At 47.3% G+C, this 20,863-nt stretch overlaps 1 protein-coding gene across 2 annotated transcripts in view; it reads left to right on the forward strand.

The window, feature by feature from the left end:
- Positions 1 to 20,863, forward strand: part of dtx2 (deltex 2, E3 ubiquitin ligase) — a 79,483-nt gene that overhangs the window by 27,474 nt on the left and 31,146 nt on the right. For both annotated transcript variants that reach the window (XM_072469261.1, XM_072469262.1), the window contains exon 2: positions 805 to 1,387. In XM_072469261.1, the coding sequence (XP_072325362.1) occupies positions 805 to 1,387 (583 nt within the window). The remainder of the gene's footprint in view (positions 1 to 804; positions 1,388 to 20,863) is intronic.

The raw sequence follows: 20,863 nt of genomic DNA on the forward strand, positions 1-20,863 counted from the left end.
ATTTGGACCTCCTGAGATCTCCATCATAGCTGTCACTCTTTAGCCAATTTCATTCACTATATAAATTTGTTTGATGTCAATTGCTTGTGTGTTTGGTTAGGGTTATGTGTTGGGTTGACCAAAACATCATGCAGGTTGCGCAACTTTCTCCCGAAACATGTCACTTGTTGCTGTGCAGTAAGTATTTTCAAACTATCCTATTAGCTTGTGTGATGAACAAATCATGCCAGGAACGTTGCTGTCCATTCAATTTTCAATTTTATATTCCCTTGCACAGTCACTCCCCAGCTGAGAGGATAGGCAATTGAATTGTTCCCAGATCCTGCTGTTCCTGGAACTAACCCTGAGGATGTGCAAGAATGTGGGTCTGGTGACTCATTATTTTGCAGAAACATTCTATCTTTCATTACATATAGAAGTTAGGAACAACAGATATAAGCCGTACTTTATTTTTACTGCAAAATCATGCTCTGCTTGAAGTCTCAATTAGAAGCGGAGACTTGTAAAGAATATTATTTCTGGATGAAATTTAAATGGGCTTCAGGAGACGAGATGTGCAGTTTGCACAGGTCTGGAATGAATACTCCAAGGTTTATTTTTCAGCAATTATCCACCTCACTTTCAAAACCTTATCGGGAAAGAGAAGATGCACTTCAAAATCGTGCATCTCTGAAGTTATGGGTCAAAGTATTCTAATAAAAGGTGTCAATTCTTGTTTATTTCTTGTTGTGTGATCATGAATCTTGTGTTTTACTGTGTGTTCTCTCATTTTAATTTTGTTTCCCTGTTTCACAATCTTTACAGGAAGAATGCGACAAGTTAGGAGGCAGCTTTACCCTCAGATATCTGCCCCAGGACAAGGATTGTTCTGGCAATGGGAGAATGATGAAGGTGGCTGGACAGTCTATGAAATGAACATCTCCATTTTCATAGAGGAATGCCTCACTCGAAGGCAGCAGATAGCTGATTTGGGACAATTTGGTTACAGCTATATAGTGGATTTGACCAGCTCATCGCAGATAAATAAAATAACTGGGTTCAGGAGACGAGTTCAAAGACTTTCTGATGCACCCTATCCATCAGCTATTTTTGGACCACTTCACAGAGGACAAGTGTGCTCTTGCAATCAGTGTCTAGCTTATGTTGGCTCTGGGCCCATTTTCAATCGTAATCGACACACTGTCTCCAACTTAGCAGGCCCTTCTACTCAGCTAATTTCTAATAGGTCATCTCTAATGATGCCTCATAACCATGGATTCTTCCCTTACAGCAAGAGGCCGGCATCTTTGGGTCCAATGCCTGTTGCAAGTTCTAATTGGCCTAGTACTACAGCAACGACAATAGGTCATTCTACAATGTCTGGCCCACATTTCACCAATGGTTCAAGGTATAGTATTAAACCTTAATGCAGTACATTCATTCACAATTTATTATTTTTTTTAATGTATTTTATTCCAGATTATTCTTAAGTATAAAAACATGAATCAAAAACATTATCAACATCCCCAGAGTTCACAGTTTGTGCAAATGTTTCCCCTTTTCACCCCCCCCCCCCACCCCACAAAACAAACAATTCCTCAACATTGTCATGAACAGTCCCCATCTCGTCTCAAAGCCCTCCACTGATCCCACAACTCGAACTTGATCTTTTCCAGCCAGAGGAAATCATACAGGTCCCCCCAGCCAGGGCACCACCCCTGATGGCGTTGCCGATCGCCAGTCCAACAGTATTCTCTGCCGGGCAATAAGAGAGGCGAAGGCCACAACATGAGCCCTCATCCCCTCCATCAGCTCTGGCATTTCTGATACCATTGGGTCTGGCCCGACCTCTACACCCACAATCTTCAAAAGCGCCCCGATTACCCCCTCCCGGTACCTCTCCAAATTCTCGTAGTCCCAGAACATATGCGCATGATTTGCTGGTCCTCACCCACAATTCTCACACTGGTCTGCCACCGCTGGAAGAACCCGAGTCACATGTACCACCTTAAATTGAATCGAACTCATCCTTGCACACAAGGAGGTCGAATTTACCCTATGCTTGCCTCACTCCACACTCCCATCCTATCTTTTCCCCCCCGCCTAGCTCCTCCTACCATTTATTTTTAATCTTCACCACCTGTGCTCCCCCAGCCACCCATATATATCACCAATCCTGCCCTCCCCTTCCACATCTGAGAGCAGCAACCACTCCAAGCAAAGTCCCTCACTTGCATATACCTAAACTCGCTTCCCTTTGGCAACTCCACCCTCTCCTGCAGCTCTTCCAGATCTACAAACCTCTCCTCCAGGTACAAATCCTTTGCCCTCACCAGCCCCATCACCCTCCCTATACATGCCATCTGTCTCCCCCGGCTTAAACCCATGGTTCCCACGCAACAGTGTCAGCACCGACAAATCCCTCCATCCTAAAGTGTCTCCTCAACTGATTCCACGCCCTAATTATGGACTGCATCACCGGACTCACTGTGTACCTCCCCGGTGCCTGCGGAAGCGACGTTGTCACCATGGCCCTCAGGCTGGACCCTCTACAGGACTCCTCCATCCTAACCTATAACCCCTCTCCTCCCACCAATGTTTCACTTTCTCCGCATTCACCACCCAATAGTAATTCAGCAAGTTTGGTAGTACCAACCCCCTTTCTGCCTCTGCCTCTCTAACAGGGCCCTCCTTACCCTCGGTACCTTATTAATTTGCAATTTAGCGGAAAAATTCATGATACAGAACCGATTGGCTTAATCTAGGCTTTACATGGAAATACTGAGGGGGAACTAGTAGCTGCAGTTATATTGAATGCACTCAATGGAGCTGTGACATAACTGTTGCTGTTTTCTTTTTCCCAGATATATGTGTGTCCAGGCAAACAAAAAATCCTTTTCTATATTTTGTCTTTGGGACCACATAGACTGGTCATGCATTGTAGCCGGCTCGGTCTGGGAACCATAGATCACAGAATTTACAGTGCAGAAGGAGGCCAATATAATGTGTCCGAATGGCATACAATTCACCTTTGAGATAAATCTGGTTTAAACCAACGTGCAGTTATATATACATATATAGAGTGCTTCATAGTAGTTTTATCAAATAAAATTGGGCACCAGGTCACATGAGGATACATGAGCAAAAGTCTGGCAGATTTTGAGGAGAAAGATTTTGAGGGAATTCCTAAACTTGTGGTCAAGGAAACTGAAGCTCCATCCACCAACAGTATATCAATGAAAATTGGGAATGCGCAAGAGGCCATAATTGGAGGAGCACAAAGATCTTGGAGATTGAGAGGCAGAGGAAGTTACAGAGACGAGGAGAGCCAAACCTTTGGAGGGATTGGAAAACGGGCTTAAGAATTTAATTCCCTTTTGAATGATTTGATTGAACCTGCCTCCATCACACTCTCAAGGCAGTTTATTCCATAGTTTTTCTTGTTGCTTTGGCCTCTTTTGCCAATTATTTTAAATCTGTGCCCCCTTGTTCTCAATCCATGCACATTGGAGAGTGTTTCTTGTGTAGTCTGCCCTGACACTTTCATGATTTTGAATACTCCTATCAGCTTCTCTTCCCAACTTCTCCCGTCTACCTTTGTAGCTGAAGTTAATATCATTACTATTTCTAGGATCTTGCTGTGTGCAAATTGGCAGTTAGATTTCCTCATTGCAACAGTGACTGCATTTTAAAAGAAATTCATTGGCTGTGAAGTGTTGACACTTGCTGAAGTTCTGAAAGATACTATATTAATGTATGTTTGGTTTGGGAGGTAGTGGCGAGAACATGAACGGGTAGAACGTAGCAAGTTTAATTTATTAACGTGGATGGGGTTGCAAAAGGACCACATTAATTAGATTGTCTCTTTTATATAAAAACTTCTTGAATTGCACCATCCGTTGAAGTGCAACATAAGGGATGGACCATTGAGGGCAAAGATAAAGAGATGGTTTATCACTTTGTGTGATCCTTTGGTGTTCCATACCTTAAAGTTGTGCATAGTTGATCATTGAGTATATTCAAGGTTGCGATCAATAGGTAGGCTTTTGGGCACAAAGGGAATCAAAGGGATATCGCGATTGGGTGGGGAAAGTAGAGTTACTGCAGAAGTTCAGCCATGGTATTGCTGAATGAAGGGGCAGACTTGATGGGCTGTATGACTTATTCCTGCTCTATCTTTTGTTCTCGTGTACAGTCATATAATTATTTTTGGATTTTATCAATTTCTGAACAAAAATGTACAATGACTTGCTCTCAGCCTGGCATTGATAGAATCCTTTCACCTGTCACTCATCATCTTCGGTTGTTCACGGTAGGGGGCCAGTTTGTGAGACATTGGGTTGGCTATTGAATGGTTTTAAATTGATCCTGACTTTTTGGAGGATTGGGTGAAGAACTAGGTGGAACTTGATTTGCTGTTGGAGGTACAGATCTTAAAAACAAATGATGATTCACTGATACATGCTTGGTGTTCTGTGCATCAATCTCTTGCCTTCAGGCAAACATGAAGTGCTGGGACCTGCCAGAGCCTCTGCAAGGGAACGTGGCATTCTATTTGTAGGACAGTTCAGCAGGACTGCGATTGGAGTGAGCTGCTGTGCTTTGGGGGAATATTAGGATCAGTGTTCTGTTTTCCAAATGCAAGTTTGCTTCATTTGTCATTCTTGACCAGAATGGAATTGTTATTGGCCTGCACCTGACTTGTTTTGTGCACGTTTTAAGATGCCATGAAGCAAATGCCAGTGAAACAAAATAATCGCCTATTTTGATCACTTACTCAAGGGAACAACTCTCCTTTGTCTTTGTGTGGGAGCTGTCTCATGAACCTCTTTCCTCCTCTCTCTCTCTCTCTCTCTCTCTCCCCTCTCTTTCTCTCCCCCCCCCCCCCCGGCCCCAATCCATTTCACCATCAGCTAAGGTGAGGGAATCCGTGGAAATAAAGTGTGGATTTTGGCCTCCTTTGCTTAATCAATACCAGGAATGTTATTTAAAATGTAGCAAACTTTCAAGCACCTTTTTGCTTGGAATAATAAACTAAATGTCAGCCTCCTTTGAATCTATATTGGGTAGCAGTAGCTAGGCTTCTTGAGGCTTCTGCTGTTGTTGATAGCCAAGTCTTGTTCTTCCTGCCTGGTTATATTTATTATATTATCAGCTCTGGCAAGCACTACACAAATAAAATGTTATGGGCAAAAAGAAAATGCAATATACCAAATTCCCCACCCATCCTGACTTAGCAATATATCACTGTTCCTTCACAGTTGCTGGGCCTGAATCCTGGAGCTCCCTCCCCAACAGCTCTTGAGGGTATTCCTACATTACATGGACTTGAGGGTTTAAGGAGGCAGCTCACCACAACCTTCTCAAGGGAAATTAGGGATGGGCAACATTGTTGACCTAGCCAGCAACACCCACATCCCATGAGCAAATAAAAAAATATGATGAGTAGTTTATATCGAAACCCAAACAATGATCTTCATCAGATTATTTTCCACATTTGCAAGTCATTGCCTGCCTGGTATGGATGTGGAGGGGTGAAGGGGGGTTGTGGAGTTTCACTGTCTGATAATCGCTGGCGGGGGCGTGGTGGTGTCATTGCCTGTAATATAGTCTATAAACACTGCAGAAGTTCCAGCCACTGATTAAATTTTCCAACTATATTACTTTTCTGCCTTCTGTTATTTTTGTTTTAAATTTGGCAGCACAGCAGCACAAGTGGATAGCACTGTGGCTTCACAGCGCCAGGGTCCCAGGTTCGATTCCCCGCTGGGTCACTGTCTGTGTGGAGTCTGCGCGTTCTCCCGTGTCTGCGTGGGTTTCCTCCGGGGTGCTCCGGTTTCCTCCCACAGTCCAATGACGTGCAGGTTAGGTGGATTGGCCATGATAAATTGCCCTTAGTGACCAAAAAGGTTAGATGGGGTTATTGGGTTACGGGATAGGGTGGAAGTTACGGCTTAAGTGGGTCGGTGCAGACTCGATGGGCCGAATGGCCTCCTTCTGCACTGTATGTTCTAAAAGAAAAGTACCCAATTATTTTCTTTCCAATTAAGGGGCAATTTAGCGTGACCAATCCACCTAATCTGCACATCTTTTTGGGTTGTGGGGGTGAAACATGGGGCGAATGTCCAAACTCCACATGGACAGTAACCCAGGGCCAGGATTCGATCCCGGGTCCTCAGCACCGTAGTCCCAGTGCTAACCACGGCGCCACCATGCTGCCTAGTCTGCCTTCCAGTTTTAATTGTGGGTTAGAATGCTTAGGGAAACCTATATGTGCTCCTGTAGTTTTTGCAGCATATTAAATTTCAGGTAGTCTGTATTGGATAATTTTTTGCCCATATTATTCTTATTATTATTATCACTACTGGATTAATTACTCATTTTTAATAAGCCAACTGGTGTGCATGCATATTTTATGCAGCACAACTTTATCTAATTCTAAACTAATTAATAACAAATGATTCCTGACCCTATTATCAGTAAAGTGTTCTTTCTCTTTCTGCTTTATCTGCTCTCATCCCTGTCACCTTCTCTCCTTGACCTACAGTTGTCTCTAACCACCACTGTCCCCTAAGGCTGTCTCCTGCCTGTCCCTCCGCTCGAATGCAACCCAATTGAGAATAAGATCAGACAGCTAAGAGCAAAACACGGCATATATGGAAAAGCTGTAGATGAACCTGAGGAAGCTAGATAGAATCAGTACCTCAAGTAGCATCTGTGGAGAAATGGAGGTCAGTCAGTTGACTGTTCTAATCTAAGACATTTCCTCTGAACTTTCAGATCTGAAATGCTGATTGACTGTCATCTATTCTCCCCACATTTGCTGCCTAGCTTTCTTTTCTGACCTATACTCCATTCTTGCCTCTGCACGTATGTTTCAGCCTTTACTTCCGTTTCAACCACATTTTCATCTTGCTGGCTTGACTTGCTGCAGACACCACTACCTGAGCATCAAGATAACTGAGCCTGCTGTGGTCACCAGCATAATGGGTGAGAAGATCCCACTCGGACATGTCCTGCTGTCAGCGAGTGTTTTTGAGGTTACCGAGAGGACAGATCGATCATTTTTATTGCAGCAGTTGGTCAGGCCACCACCTGCCTGTCGGATAACTGATTTTTGGAATTTGTTCATTTGGACAAGTAAGCAATAATTGCAACTCTTTGCAGAAAAGTTTGCAGTGAATCAAGGTTTTAGGAGATCCAATTAAAGGCTTATCACCTAAATGAAATACTACAGATGCTGGAAACCTGAAATAAAAAAAGCAAAAAGTGTTGGAAGTATTCCATCGGTCTGGAGAAGAGGGTGAAACAAAGTTAACATTTCAGGTCTGTGACCTTTCATCATTACGGGTTTTACCACCATGTCTGTAGACTTGGGCAGCACGATAGCACAGTGGTTAGCACAGTTGCTTCACAGCTCGAGGTTCGATTCCCGGCTTGCGTTACTGTCTGTGCAGAGTCTGCACGTTCTCCCTGTGTCTGCTTGAGTTTCCTCTGGGTGCTCCGGTTACCTCCCACAGTCCAAAGATGTGCAGGTTAGGTGGACTGGCCATGATAAATTGCCCTTGGTGTCCAAAACAAAAAGTTGAGGTGAGGTTACGGGGCTAGGGGGAGGTGTAGGGTGCTCTTTCCAAGAGCTGATGCAGACTCGATGGGGCGAATGGCCTCCTTCTGCACTGTAAATTTTATGATTCTTTGACCTAATAAAAGTGAAGATGGGAATGGCAGCACATTTCATATAGTTGTGACGTGCAGCATTTATTAATGTCTACAAGTAAGTAGCCTGTCTACCTTTTTTCCATCAACCAGCTGTGATCCTCACCATTCACTAAAAATGCTAAACTTCACTTTGAATGGTTTCAGTCTGCAGACAGCTCTCGGGGTTGACGTTATGTCTCATGCTATGCACAGTTCTACAGACAGCTGCAGTCATCCAAAACTATGGCTGATCTTCATTGTCATCCCTTAGTTTCACTGCTAAGCATAATTTTGCTGTCACTGGACACCCATATCAACACAAGATCTAATCCAGAAGTATGCTGTGATGCTCATCTGAGCCAGAGATCTTACCCAGTCTTGTTTGTATGAAAATGCCCCCCCCCCCCTCTTTCTGCTGAGTTGGCCAATCTTTACCAAAACGGAAACAGGAGCTAGAGTGGAAATTTTTTAAGTATTCACCAGTGTTTCTGCTTCTGTTTGCTGTACCAGGAACTAAAGCTACTATTAAAGCTACTTAATACAATGTCCCCTCGCCCTTGCATATGTTCTCTTGGGATGGTGATCGGAACAACTTGTGAAATCTTGCTCCTGGCCATGTGGACAAGCTATCAACCAGTGTAGAACTGCACGCAAGGGTCACTTCCGGTAGCGGCTATGAAGGAGTAAGTCGCACATTTGGTGGCTCCCGCTCTGGTCGGACTTTTCCCCCTGATTTTCTACTGGACTTGAATTGTAAAACTGATGACAGAGGCAATTGTATACTGAATTCCCACATCGGTGCATGGAAAGAAGGACTAGAAGTGCAAGTGCTCGTAAAGGCAGAGACAGAGAAGGCTTGGGCTGAAGCTGCAGCAGGAGACAGCATGGCAGATGACCGGACTTCTGGTTTGTTGACCCAGCGGTCAACGGAGCAGCTGATGCAAGGTATTCAGGAAGGCTTTGCTAAGCAGAAACAGGACTGCTTGGATCTGATAAAAGAGTCAATTGAGCGGCTGGAGCTTCGATTGGACGCCCACGATTGGGCGATCCAGAAAGTAGAGAAGGCGCTGGCTGAGCAGGAGGAACATCAAACTGCGGTGGAGTTGGAGGTGGGGATGCTGAGAGACCAGCAGAAGAGGCTCTTGGAGAAGGTGGAGGACCTAGAGAATAGGTGCCGCCGGCAGAACTTGAGAATCGTTGGGCTCCTAGAGGGGTCCGAAGGAGCGGACGCTGGGGCATACATCGCAGACATGTTTGAGAAGCTGCTGGGGGATGGGGCATTCTCCCGGTCCTTGGAGGTGGAAAGGCTCACAGAGCACTCATGAGGAAGCCGTGAATGGGAGACCGCCCCCCACTGCCCGAGGGCAATGGTGGAGAGATTCCACAGGTACTTGGATAAGGAACGCATTCTACAGTGGGCCAAGCAGACACGGAGCTGTAAGTGGGACAGCAGTATCCTGCGGGTTTACCAAGACCTGCGTGTGGAGGTGGCTAGGATAAGAGCCACCTCCACAGGTGGCCTTCAACCAGATTAGGTCGATCCTTTTTAAGAAAAAGGTGAAGTTCGGACAGTTGTATCCAGCCCGTCTCTGGGTCACGCGCGAGGAACAGCACTTTTATTTTGAGTCGCCTGAGGACATGCTGGACGCGAAAAGGAAAGGACTGGTGGTGGACTGAGAACTTTTGAACTTTGCTGCAATGTTCTTGTTTGTTTTTCTGTTTTTTTTTAAAGTTTCTCTTTTTTCGTTTTGTGGAAGCTGTTTGTAATGCGTTTTGCATTGATTTCAGACCAGAGGTAGAGCTGAGTGAGTTAAGGTTTTCATTTGCACTGTTGGGGGATGGAGGTATGCTTGTTTAGATCTTGGTGTTTTTATGTCGGGCAATTGTGTGGGGATTGTTTGATGTTGGAGTATGTTTGTATGAGCGGGGGGGAGGGTGGGGAGGGAAAAATAGATGGGAGACTATCTGGCGCCAGGGATGGAGGCCACCAAGCTAGCTGGGCGGGCTAGCTCACGGAAGCGCAGTGGGGGGTGCGGATATGTTTGGTTTATTAAAGGGGTTGGGTTACAGAGTGTTGTTACTAGGGGGGGGAGGAGGGTAAATGTTCTGCTGATGAGGGAGGGACTTGGGCTAAGGCACAGAGAGGAGGTTGAGGGCTGAGGCTGCCTGGGGCGGACCAGTGGAAGTGCGGCGCATGGGCTGGAGGCGGGCCCAAAAAAGGGGATGGCTGATCGGCGAAGGGGGGTGGCAATGAGGCCCCCAACTAGGCTGATCACCTGGAATGTTCGAGGGTTAAATGGGCCGGTCAAGAGGGCACGTGTGTTCGCGCATCTTAGGGGACTGAAGGCGGACGTGGTAATGTTGCAGGAGACGCACCTTAGAGTAACTGACCAGATTAGATTGAGGAAAGACTGGGTCAGTCAGGTCTTTCACTCGGGACTAGACTCAAAGACTAGAGGTGTCGCGATCCTGATCAATAAGCGGGTGGTGTTTCAGGTGTCTTGGATGTGGGAGGGCGGTACATTATGGTCAGTGGGAAACTGGAGAGGGTGCAGGTGGTATTAGAAAATGTGTATGCGCCACATTGGGATGATGTGGAGTTTATAAAGAGGATGCTGGGGAGGGTACCGGGCCTGGACTCGCGCACGTTGGTCGTGGGGGTGGACTTCAGCGCAGTTGTTGACCCTGGCTTGGACTGTTGCTAACTTTTGATTGTCTCTTAATTCGTAATTTGCTCTGTTTGTTTAACCTTTTGCTCTAGAGTCGCCAGGTATCTTTATGATACCGCCACGAGGTTCAAATTCAAGTAATGATCAATAACGCAACACAGCAATTAGTAAGATTCAAATCAAAACACATTATACACAGTAAATCACTACTCATGCATAAACTCTACTTTCTGGACTATTCCTATCACTAAAAGGCCTATACTTAGCTTCGGACTGGCCCACCAGGTCAGGGGAACAAATGGCCTTTCGTTCAGGTCCTGAATCTGCAGGATTCAAAAGCTGGTATGGACTGGTAGCTAGGAGCGCCTATCTCGTAGCGAGCTTTGACTTAAGACTTACTTGGTTGGCGGCCGCTGAGACAGGTCACTCTCACGGGTTGATTCAAGTTGCTGAGTGACCCTGCCAAAGAAGGACGATTTGAACTTGGGGGCTTTACTTTATAGTCCCCAGGGGCTTCCCGCCCTTCGGGGCGAACCCCGTGCCTGGTTCCAAATGATTGGACTGCGTTCCGATCATTTGGATCGATTTCTCCAATACTGGAGTTGTTCCCTGACCGTTGGGCGGTCCCTAAATGTTCGTTGGCCTTCCTTTGTCTTGGCTCCTGCTGGCGCCGAGGAGTCTGGCTTGGCTTTATTCACCTTGAGTGTTGCAATTGTGCCTTGGAATTGCTCATTACTATGCAGATGGCTGCTGGTTTCAGTGCTGTCTGGTTTTTTACAGGTTTCAATACACATGATTACTTGCTAGTCTTTGCCTGTGTTGGCTGAATTTCCCTTCAGTCTTTGCGGTTCTCCATTTTAAGTCAGGAAGTGGCCAACCCAGGTGGCTACAGGGCCGGTCGGGCTCGGTGGCGGGTGGGGTGCAGCAATGGCAAAGGAACTGGAGGTGTTCATGGGGCGGATGGGGGGGTGGATCCGTGGAGATTTGGGCGGCTGGGGGTGGAGGAGTTCTCCTTCTGCTCACACATGCATGGGGTGTGTTCCCGGATTGACTTCTTTATTTTGAGCGGGGCCTTGCTGACTGGGGTGGTGGACGCGGGGTGCTCGGTGATCACAATTTCAAACCATGCTCCGCGCTGGGTAGACCTGCAGGTCAGTAGAGACGGTAACCAGCACCCACAATGGAGGTTAGATGTGGGACTTTTGGCTGACGAGGGGGTGTGCAAGCGGCTGAGGCAAAGTTTTCAGAACTACCTGCGGGTCAATGACACGGGGGAAATTTCAGCAGCGGTGGTCTGAGGGGCGCTGGGGGCGGTGGTCGGGGGGGAGCTGATCTCTGTGCGGGCCCTTGGGGGCAGGGTGGATGGGGCAGAGACGTACCGGCTGGTAGGGGAGATACTGCAGATCGATTGGGAGTGTGCGCAGACCCCAGGGGCGGGGCTTTTGAGGGGGCAGCGGGGGCTGCGAGTGGAGTTCGGCTTGATGGCCGCAGGGTGGGCGGTGGAGCGGCATGGGGGGGCACGGTCTGTGAGCGTGGAGGGGGGCTAGCGGAGAGCTTCCACAGTGGCTTGGAGGGGCGGGTAGCCAGGGAGATGGGGACATAGATGAGGGTCTGTGGGTTGATGTCCTGAGTAGGGTTGATTCTTCCTCTTCTTGCGCCAGGCTCAGCCTAATACAGTTCAAAGTTACTCACAGAGCGCATATGACGGGCGTGGTTGAGTAGGTTCTTTGGGGTGGAGGACAGATGTGGGAGGTGCTCGGGGAGCCCAGCAAATCATGTCCATATGTTCTGGTCGTTCCTCGCACGAGGTGGAGGCATTCACTCTCCGTAGCACCCCACACCAGAACCCCTCCTCCATGCCCTCTCCCAACTCTTCCTCCCACTTTGATTTGATCTCTTCCAGCGGTACCTTTTATCACTTGTTTTTACCAGCTACTTTTGATAACCCCTTAAGAAAAGACACATCACAAGTCGGGCCAATTCCTTCATTTTTTTTTTAACAAGTGGCTCTGTGACAGATCACCATGTGCCTGGAAGACAGTTATGTTTAGCTCTTGGCATTTTAAGGCTTTTGCTCAGATGTACCCTGGGGAAGTGGTCTAAGTAGGTCCTGACGTCGACCAAAGTTTAACAGCTGTTTGCGGGGGAACTCTGCCAGGAACTTGTAAAGTTTTAGTTCCATGTCAGGAACGAACATAGATACCTTTTCTCATTCCTCATTTATGTATGTACTTTTGACACATTGTGATTTCTGAAGTCTGCCAGCTACTCTCAAACTTCTATGTAGATAATTAGCGCTAAATATTATAGGAATATGGTACTTCTGTGGAATGGGGAAGCAGCCTTACTTCAGAAAGGCAGAACACAGTCAACCATGTGTATTTTTAAAAATCTGAATGTGCTTAAGCAAAACACTTAAAATAAAACCATTCTGAGCTCTCAGCCGGGGCAGCAATGGGAACATTATGGTTGTCTCTTGTGCTCTTGGGCAAGAATTGGCCAAGACTCCTGTTCCTGGGTCACTGTCACTGGAAAATTTATATATGTGGCTAGTTAGACTTGGCAGGCTAGGCTTTGATGCTTTAAATACTTTGTTTTCTCCTTAGGGTTTCACAGTGGCCACTTTCCAAGTAGCAAAGCAGGCATCCCTAAGTACCTGGGTCACTGTCACTGGAAAGTTTATATATGTGGGTTAGTTAGACTTGGCAGGCTAGGCTTTGATGCTATAAATACTTTGTTTTCTCCTTAGAGTTTCACAGTGGCTACTTTCAAGTACTCAGCAGGCACCCCTAAGTACCGTCACGTTTACGCCTGGGAGGAGTTAGAGGAAGTGGCTAAAGAAGAACACACATGAGATTTCAGTGCAGAAGGAGAGTACAAATGAATTATCTAAACCCACCCAAATTTAATCAAATAATGGATCCCTTTCCATGAAGATGTGTGCTACATTGAAGTTTTGTTCGCTCAGAGTTGTCAGGATCTGGAACGCTCCAACTGAAAAGGCGGTGGAAGTGGATTCCATAAATAACTTTTAAAAGGGAATGTGAATTTGAAAATGAGTTTTTACAGGGTTATGGGCATAGAAGTGGGGCTGAAATGTGAGGCTAATATGTCAGCCCTTCGAAAAATCCAGCACAGACCCGACAGGTGATATGGCTGTGAGTTTCTATAATTTATATTATGTAAGTACTTTGGGGAAAGAGAAAAGAAAAATATGGGTGGGAATGGGACAAATGGGGATAGAATGGGTAAAACCTGTTTATCCGTTCTTGCATCTTCTCTACAGCCAAAACAGTTTGTTGGAGGATGGTGGGCAGATGGAGATGTTGGTGAAGGATGGTGGGCAGATGAAGATGTAGGTGGTAGTTTCCATTAACTAACATTTCAGCTTGGGCAATTTGCGTAACATCCTGCTATTAAAATAAATCTCGGTCATCTTTCCTTCCCTATTATGCTGTCTTGTGACTCGGTCACTACCGTCAAGTTCCATTCCTGCAGAAATGCAAATAGAATAGAAATGTTGGTGTTTAGCGTCCCCGGGTCACTGTCGATGTGGAGTTTGTATGTTCGCCCCGTGTCTGCGTTGGTTTCACCCCACAACCCAAAGATGTGCAATTAAGGTGGATTGGCCATGCTAAATTGCCCCTTAATTGGAAAAATAATAATTGGGTACTCTAAATTCTAAAAAAAAAAAAGTAATGTTGGTGTTTATAACTTGACTGAAGCATTGTCACTTGTACAACACAGCATTTTAACTTGATACAGCAGTGTGTACTGTTATACCCCGCCCCCCCTGTTTGTTGTCTGACGTTGCGCCCTCCTGGCTTAGCATTGAAGCTCACAGGCTGCATTCTGCTATCTTGATTTAGTGACCATCCTTTGCACATGCACTTGGTCAGTGGGTCATGTCACTGCTCAATTCTGTCCTCGTGCAATAGCCATACCGGCTTATTTCAACCCTGGTCTATTCTCTCTTTACTCAACCCAATAACTTGTTGCTGAGCCCATTTCATGGAATCATAGTATTTACAGTGCAGAAGGAGGCCATTCAGCTCATTGAATTTGCACCAGCCCTTCGAAAGAGAAACCTACTTAAGCCCATGCCTCCACCCTATCCCAGTAACCCCACCTAACCTTTTGGACACCAAGGGGAAATTTAGCATGGCCAATCCACCTAACCTGCACATCCTTGGGACTGTGGGAGGAAACCCATGCAGACACTGGGAGAAAGTGCAAACTCCACGCAGTCACCCATGGCCGGAATTGATCAGGGATTCTTTTGTTAGGCTACCACAGAGTCCATTTTGTGAGATAAATTTGTAGCTGAATAGACTACCTTGGGGGAATGCACTCTTCATATTAGGTTTTTTTAAAAAAAACATATAAGCTAGTGGATAAATCAAATGCATTGCCTCCAAAGTTTAGGGTCTGTGTATGTTATAAACCTGCAAAATGTTTGTCACCTTGCTATTTTAGCCCAATCCATCTGCGCCTTGCATAATACTGTACTCCCCTCTTTCCACCACGTACCCTCTCCCCATTCCCACCTCCAGAAATGCTGACAAGGTGTAAGTGTGCAGGAGTTTTAGCAGAGTGATCAGCAAAGCAAATGTTAGTTGCTGTTAGCAGTGAAGAACAGAATTTTGTTCTGCTGATATCTCCTCCATATGTAGTAGAGACACAAACATGACCAGAAACATCCAATGCATGGCTATGAGGATCCGAACACTGGATTTTAAAAAGTAAATGGAGGTCAAGTACTTAGCTGTGTATGTTGGAATCTTTGATTTTTGTATTATTGTAGGCCCAACTCCCAGCTAGACAAACTAACGCATGTATAACTGATTAACAAATAAACTAGGTTTAAGCATCTTCACTTAGTCTGCTGAAAGTGTGGTGAGTAAAAGGGTAACACTAATAGCAAATATTTGTTGTGGTGCCCAGTATAACAAATGGTTAATCATGGTTTCTGTGTGTCTCAGACATCTGAGGCCATTTATCTAGCTGAAGCCCTTGGAAAATAGAGCTACCCCGATGGGTGTAGTGCTAAACAAGGACGTTTTTTACTGTGTTGGCTGGTCTCACCTGGAGGTAGGGTTGCTGCCTCTGAGCTAGGGGTGGTCAAAATAAGTCTCCATTCCTGTTCTTCATTATTGCCCAATGACTCCTTCAGTAATTTTACATGAAGATAATCAGTTGTGATGATCTTCAGACATTACAGCTAATCCTGTTTTCACCAGACATAAATATACAAGTCAAACAACGTTCTACCTTCTGTTCTATCACTCTACTACTCTGAAGGACTTTTATTTTACAAATGAGCATTTTTCATCCCCAACCTGAAGCAAGTTATGGAGCCAAAAAATTCTCTCACTTTCCATTTACGATCAATTTTTGTGAAAGCTAGTGGTGAATAAAAAGCTGCTAAAGTTAGCTCTTCCTCCATTTTGTCTTCTTGGGACCTTTTGTGCTGCTATTTTGCGATGCATCCTTTTGTCTAACAACCCTTATGCAATTAGTGCTTCCTGTTTGGAGGCTTCTGAAAATAACTGTTCCATAGAGAGAGGACTTCCTTCTGGTTGTGTTACTGTCAGAACAATATTGCTGCTGAATTGTGTCTGGGGTTTCTATCCTTGCCCATTTAACCCAGGGCATTACTGGACCTAGCAGATGAGATTGACTTGATACTATGATATCTGGAATTAAGAAAGAGAGCAGGAAAAAGTTTGTTATGCAGAATGTTGTGAAGCTGTGGAATGCATAGAATTAGCGATTGAACCAGAGATCATTGTCAGTGCTTTTTTTTCTTATTCGTTCAAGGAATTTGGAGTTCGCTGGCTAGGCTAACATTTATTTCACATCCTTAATTGCCCTCGAGAAGGTAGTGGTGAGCTGCTGCCTTGAACTGCAGCAGTCCATGTGATGTAGATACGCCCACAGTACTGTTAGGGAGGGAGTTCCAAAATTTTGATTAGCAGCAGTGAAGGAACAGCAATATATTTCCAAGTCCAGATGATGAGTGGCTTGGAGGCAAACCTGCAAGTGGTGGTGTTCCCAGGTCTCTGTTGCTCTTGTCTTTCTAGATGGTAGTGGTCGTGGGCTTGGAAGGTGCTGGCAAAGGACTGTTGGTGTATGGCTGCAGTGCATTTTGTAGATGGTACACACTGCTATTATGCATCGTTGATGGAGGGAGTGAATGTTTGTGGATGGGTTGCCAATCAAGCTTTGTCCTGGATGATGTTGAGCTTCTTGAGTCTTGTTGGAGCTGCACTCATCCAAGCAAGGGGAGAGTATTCCATCACACTCCTGATTTGTGCCTTGTAGATGGTAGACAGACTTTGGGAAGTCAGGAGGTGAGTTACTTGCTGCAGGATACCTTGCCTCTGACCGGTCTTGTAGCCACATTATTTATTTAGCTAGTCCAGTTGAGCTTCAGGGCAATGGTAACCACCCAGGATGTTGTTAGAGGATTCAGCAATGTCATGTCACTGAGTATCATGGGGCTATGGTTAGATTTCCTTTTGTTGGAGATGGTCATTGCCTGGCACTTGTGTGGCACAAATGTTACTTACCTCTTGTCAGCCTAAGCCTGCGTAATGTCCAGGTCTTGTTGCATCAAGATGTGGATTGCTTCAGTGTCTGAGGAATCGTAAATTATGCTGAATATTGTGCAATCATCAGCGAACATCCCCGGACTCTTCCGCTGGTGGCATGTAGGAGGAAGTTGCACGTTGGGTGGCTCCTGCTCGAGGCTTGATTTTTCTTTTTAGAATTTAATGCCCAGTCCCGGGGCAATTTTTCATCAAATAAATGCAGTAAGATATAAGGAAGGAGGGAGAAAACTGAAAGAAAGCCGCCATGAAGAAGAGGGCGAGTGAAGGTTCGCAGTTGAGCAAAAGGGTCAGCTCAGCAACTGGAAAGATGGCGGAGGCTGGGTCGTTTTGTGTGCCACACTGTTCAAGGCAGAAAAGATGAACGAGGTTACGGTTGTGGAATTTGGAAAATAGTTTGAAATGAAAATGAAAATCACTTATTGTCACCAGTAGGCTTCAATGAAGTTACTGTGAAAAGCCTCTAGTCGCCACATTCCGGCACCTGTTCGGGAAGGCTGGTACGGGAATTGAACTGTGCTGCTGGCCTGCCTTGGTCTGCTTTAAAAGCCAGCTATTTAGCCCAGCCCCTAGTATGCTAAACCAGCCCCTCCAGGGCGTATCTACATCACATGGACTGCTGCAGTTGTTTGCAAAGCACATGGAGGCGATGAGGAAGGAGATGATGGCAGAATTGAAGGTGCGTGGAGGAGCTGATTGCCTTGGTGAAGGCGGCGGTGTCGAAGACATCGGCCGAGGTGCGGGAGCAGGGTGACAAACTGAAGGGAATGGAGGAGGCCTTGTCACAACACAGCGATCAGCTCATCTTGATGAGTGACGAGCTGCAGAGGGTGGTGGAGGCCAACAAAGGTCTGTGAGCGAAGGTGGAGGACTTGGGAAAACAAATCTAGGCGGTGAAATCTGAGAATCGTGGGCCTGTCTGAAGGGGTGGAGGGCCCGAGGCTGACCGTACTTTGCCAAGATGTTGGCGAAGCTGTTGGGGGAGGGGGGAAGATACCTCCCGGTACAAACTGGATTGGGCTCATCGGTTGTTGAGGCCTAACCAAAGGCTAATGAGCCACCAAAAGCGATGATTATTTGTTTCCATAGGTATCACGTGAAGGAGAAGGTCCTGAGATGGGCAAAGGAGAAGCAGGAGGTACAATGGGATGAAGCTGGTATACTTCTATACCAGGGCTTAACCGTGGAGTGTTTTCTTTTGGTAAATTTAGAGTATCCAATTCTTTTTTTTTCCCAATTAAGGGTCAATTTAGCGTGACCAATTCACTTCTCTGCACACCGGGACAGTGACCCGGGGCCTCGAGCGAACTCGGGTCCTCAGCGCAGTGAGGCAGCAGTGCACCACTGCGCCACCTTGCCACCAACTGTGGAGTTGGCGAGGAGGCAGACGGCGTTTGGCCGAGTGAAGATTGCACTGTATAACAGCAGTGTACGGTTCGGCTTATTGTACCCGGCTAAGTTGAGAGTGACCTCCCAACTCCGAAGACTTTTACTTTGAGACAGTGTGTAGTGCAACAATTACTCACAAGTCGAGAAGTGATGAAGTCAATCGAGGCTTTATTAAGCAAGACTTGTTCCCCAGCAGCTCAGTTACAGAATGCGGCTGCTGGGAGAACCCGGGCTCTTATACTCTGCCTTGCTAGGCGGAGCCAGCAGGCGGCAGATCCAACCAGGACCCGGTGCCTGTCTGCCAATAGCCTCTCGGCTTCACAGGTACCGTACTACCCCTAATACATACCACCACATTCACCCCTTGTTAAAAAAGAACCCGGCGGGAAGGTGGGTCGCATGGTGGTAGGGGTTTACAAGGCTGGTCCTGGCACTAATTTCATACAGTGGCTATGCATTTAGCTCAACAGTTAATTATGTACAGGTTATGTCAGAATTATTTACAGATTTTTGTCACGCGGATTCCACAAGTTGAGCGGCTGCCCTGGTCGTCCTTGTCGATCGCCTCAGCCCCGGTGGTGGTGCAGGTGCTGGCTCGGGCACTGTCGTCTCTGGGAGCGTTGCGCTGTTCGTCCCTGTTTCTTTACTCCTGGGCGGGCACGGGAGGAGGACCGATCCACCCGGGAAGGGAGCGGTCGTGGGGTGCGCCGGTGGGAGGGAGGGGGTGATTGGTGTTGGGGGGGTGTGTGTGGTTCTGGCGGGCGGCAGGTCCCGCAGGGAGACCATGTCCTGTCGGCCGTCGGGGTACGCCACGTAGGCGTACTGAGGGTTTGCGTGGAGAAGGTGAACCCTCTCGACCAACGGGTCCAATTTGTGTGCCCGCACATGCTTTCGGAGCAAGAGAGGTCTTGGGGCTGCCAGCCAGGTCGGCAGCGACGTTCTGGAGGAGGACTTCCTGGTGAAGACTAGGAGGCGCTCGTGAGGCGTTTGATTAGTGGTGGCACACAGCAGCGACCGGATGGAGTGGAGGGCATCCGGGAGGACTTCCTGCCAACGGGAAACTGGGAGATTTCTGGACCGTAGGGCCTTCCAGACCGTACCGTTCTCCCTCTCTACCTGACCGTTCCCCCGGGGGTTGTAACTGGTCGTCCTGCTCGAGGTAATGTCCTTGCTGAGCAGGAACTGAGGCAGTTCGTCGCTCATGAAGGAGGACCCCCTGTCGCTATGGATGTACGCGGGGAAACCGAACAATGTAAAGATGGTGCCGAGGGCTTCAATGACTGTGGCCGCTGTCATGTCGGGGCAGGGGATGGCGAAGGGGAAACTGGAGTATTCGTCCACCACGTTTAGGAAGTCGGTGGAGGTGAGGGGGGCCTTTGAAATCGAAACTGAGGCATTCAAAGGGACGGGAAGCCTTTATCAGGTGCACTCTATCTGGCCTGAAAGTGCGGTTTGCACTCTGTGCAGATTGCGTGCATCGTGGCCTTTGCGATATCCGCTTTGATGCGGCTGAAGGCCTGGCGGGCCTCTGTCGACAGGGGGAAGGTAGTGGACTGGATTAACGGGCGGGCCTTGGCTGGCAGCCCCAGGACCCATCTTGCTCCGAAGGCATGTGCGGGCGCACAAATCAGACCCGTTGGTCGAGAGGGTTCACCTCCACGCAAACCCTCAGTACGCCTACGTGGCGTACCCCGACGGCCGACAGGACACGGTCTCCTTGCGGGACCTGGCGCCCGCCGGAACCACACACACACACACACACACACACCCAACACCTTCGAAGCATGCTAGCCAGTGTTTAAACACGGCCGCCGAGTTTGCTGCTTGGGGGCTGATTCGCAGACACTCCGAGGCGATCCGGAGCTCCATAGTCTTTTTAAGTCTGCTTAATAAATTGTAGCGCAACAATTACTCAAGTCGAGAAGTGATGAAGTCAATCAAGGCTTTATTAAGCGAGACTTGTTCCCCAGTAGCTCAGTTACAGAATGCGGCTGCTGGGAGAACCCGGGCTCTTATTCTCCGCCTTGCTGGGCGGAGCCAACAGGCGGCAGATCCAACCAGGACCCGGTGCCTGTCTGCCAATAGCCTCTCTGCTACACAGGTACCGTACTACCCCTAATACATACCACCACACCGTGGAAGTGGCGGAGGCGTTTGTGAAGGCAGAAGGACTGGGGCAGAAGTGAGAAATGAGACTGAGGATTGGCCTTGGGCTGAGGGGCTGGAAGATTGTATATAGTTCTCTTTTTTAATTCATGTTATGTGTTTAATGGGGTGAAGTTGCCTCTAGGGTAACGTAGGAGTTGGTGTTTTTTTTGCAATGACTGTTTTCTGGAATTTGTTTTTGTACAGGGTTTGTTTGTTTGAAGGGGATTTATTTGTTTTCCTGGGACCAGGGAGGGGAGTGGGGCCTAGGCAGGGGCCTCCACACTAGCCAGCTCAAGCTGGCTAGTGAACGGGAGTGTGGTGGGGGGAGGGGCTGCGGCCATTGGAACAGGTTGTGATGGGCCTATGAGG

This window comes from Scyliorhinus torazame, chromosome 12 (assembly GCF_047496885.1).
Source record: "Scyliorhinus torazame isolate Kashiwa2021f chromosome 12, sScyTor2.1, whole genome shotgun sequence".
Lineage (NCBI taxonomy): Eukaryota > Metazoa > Chordata > Chondrichthyes > Carcharhiniformes > Scyliorhinidae > Scyliorhinus > Scyliorhinus torazame.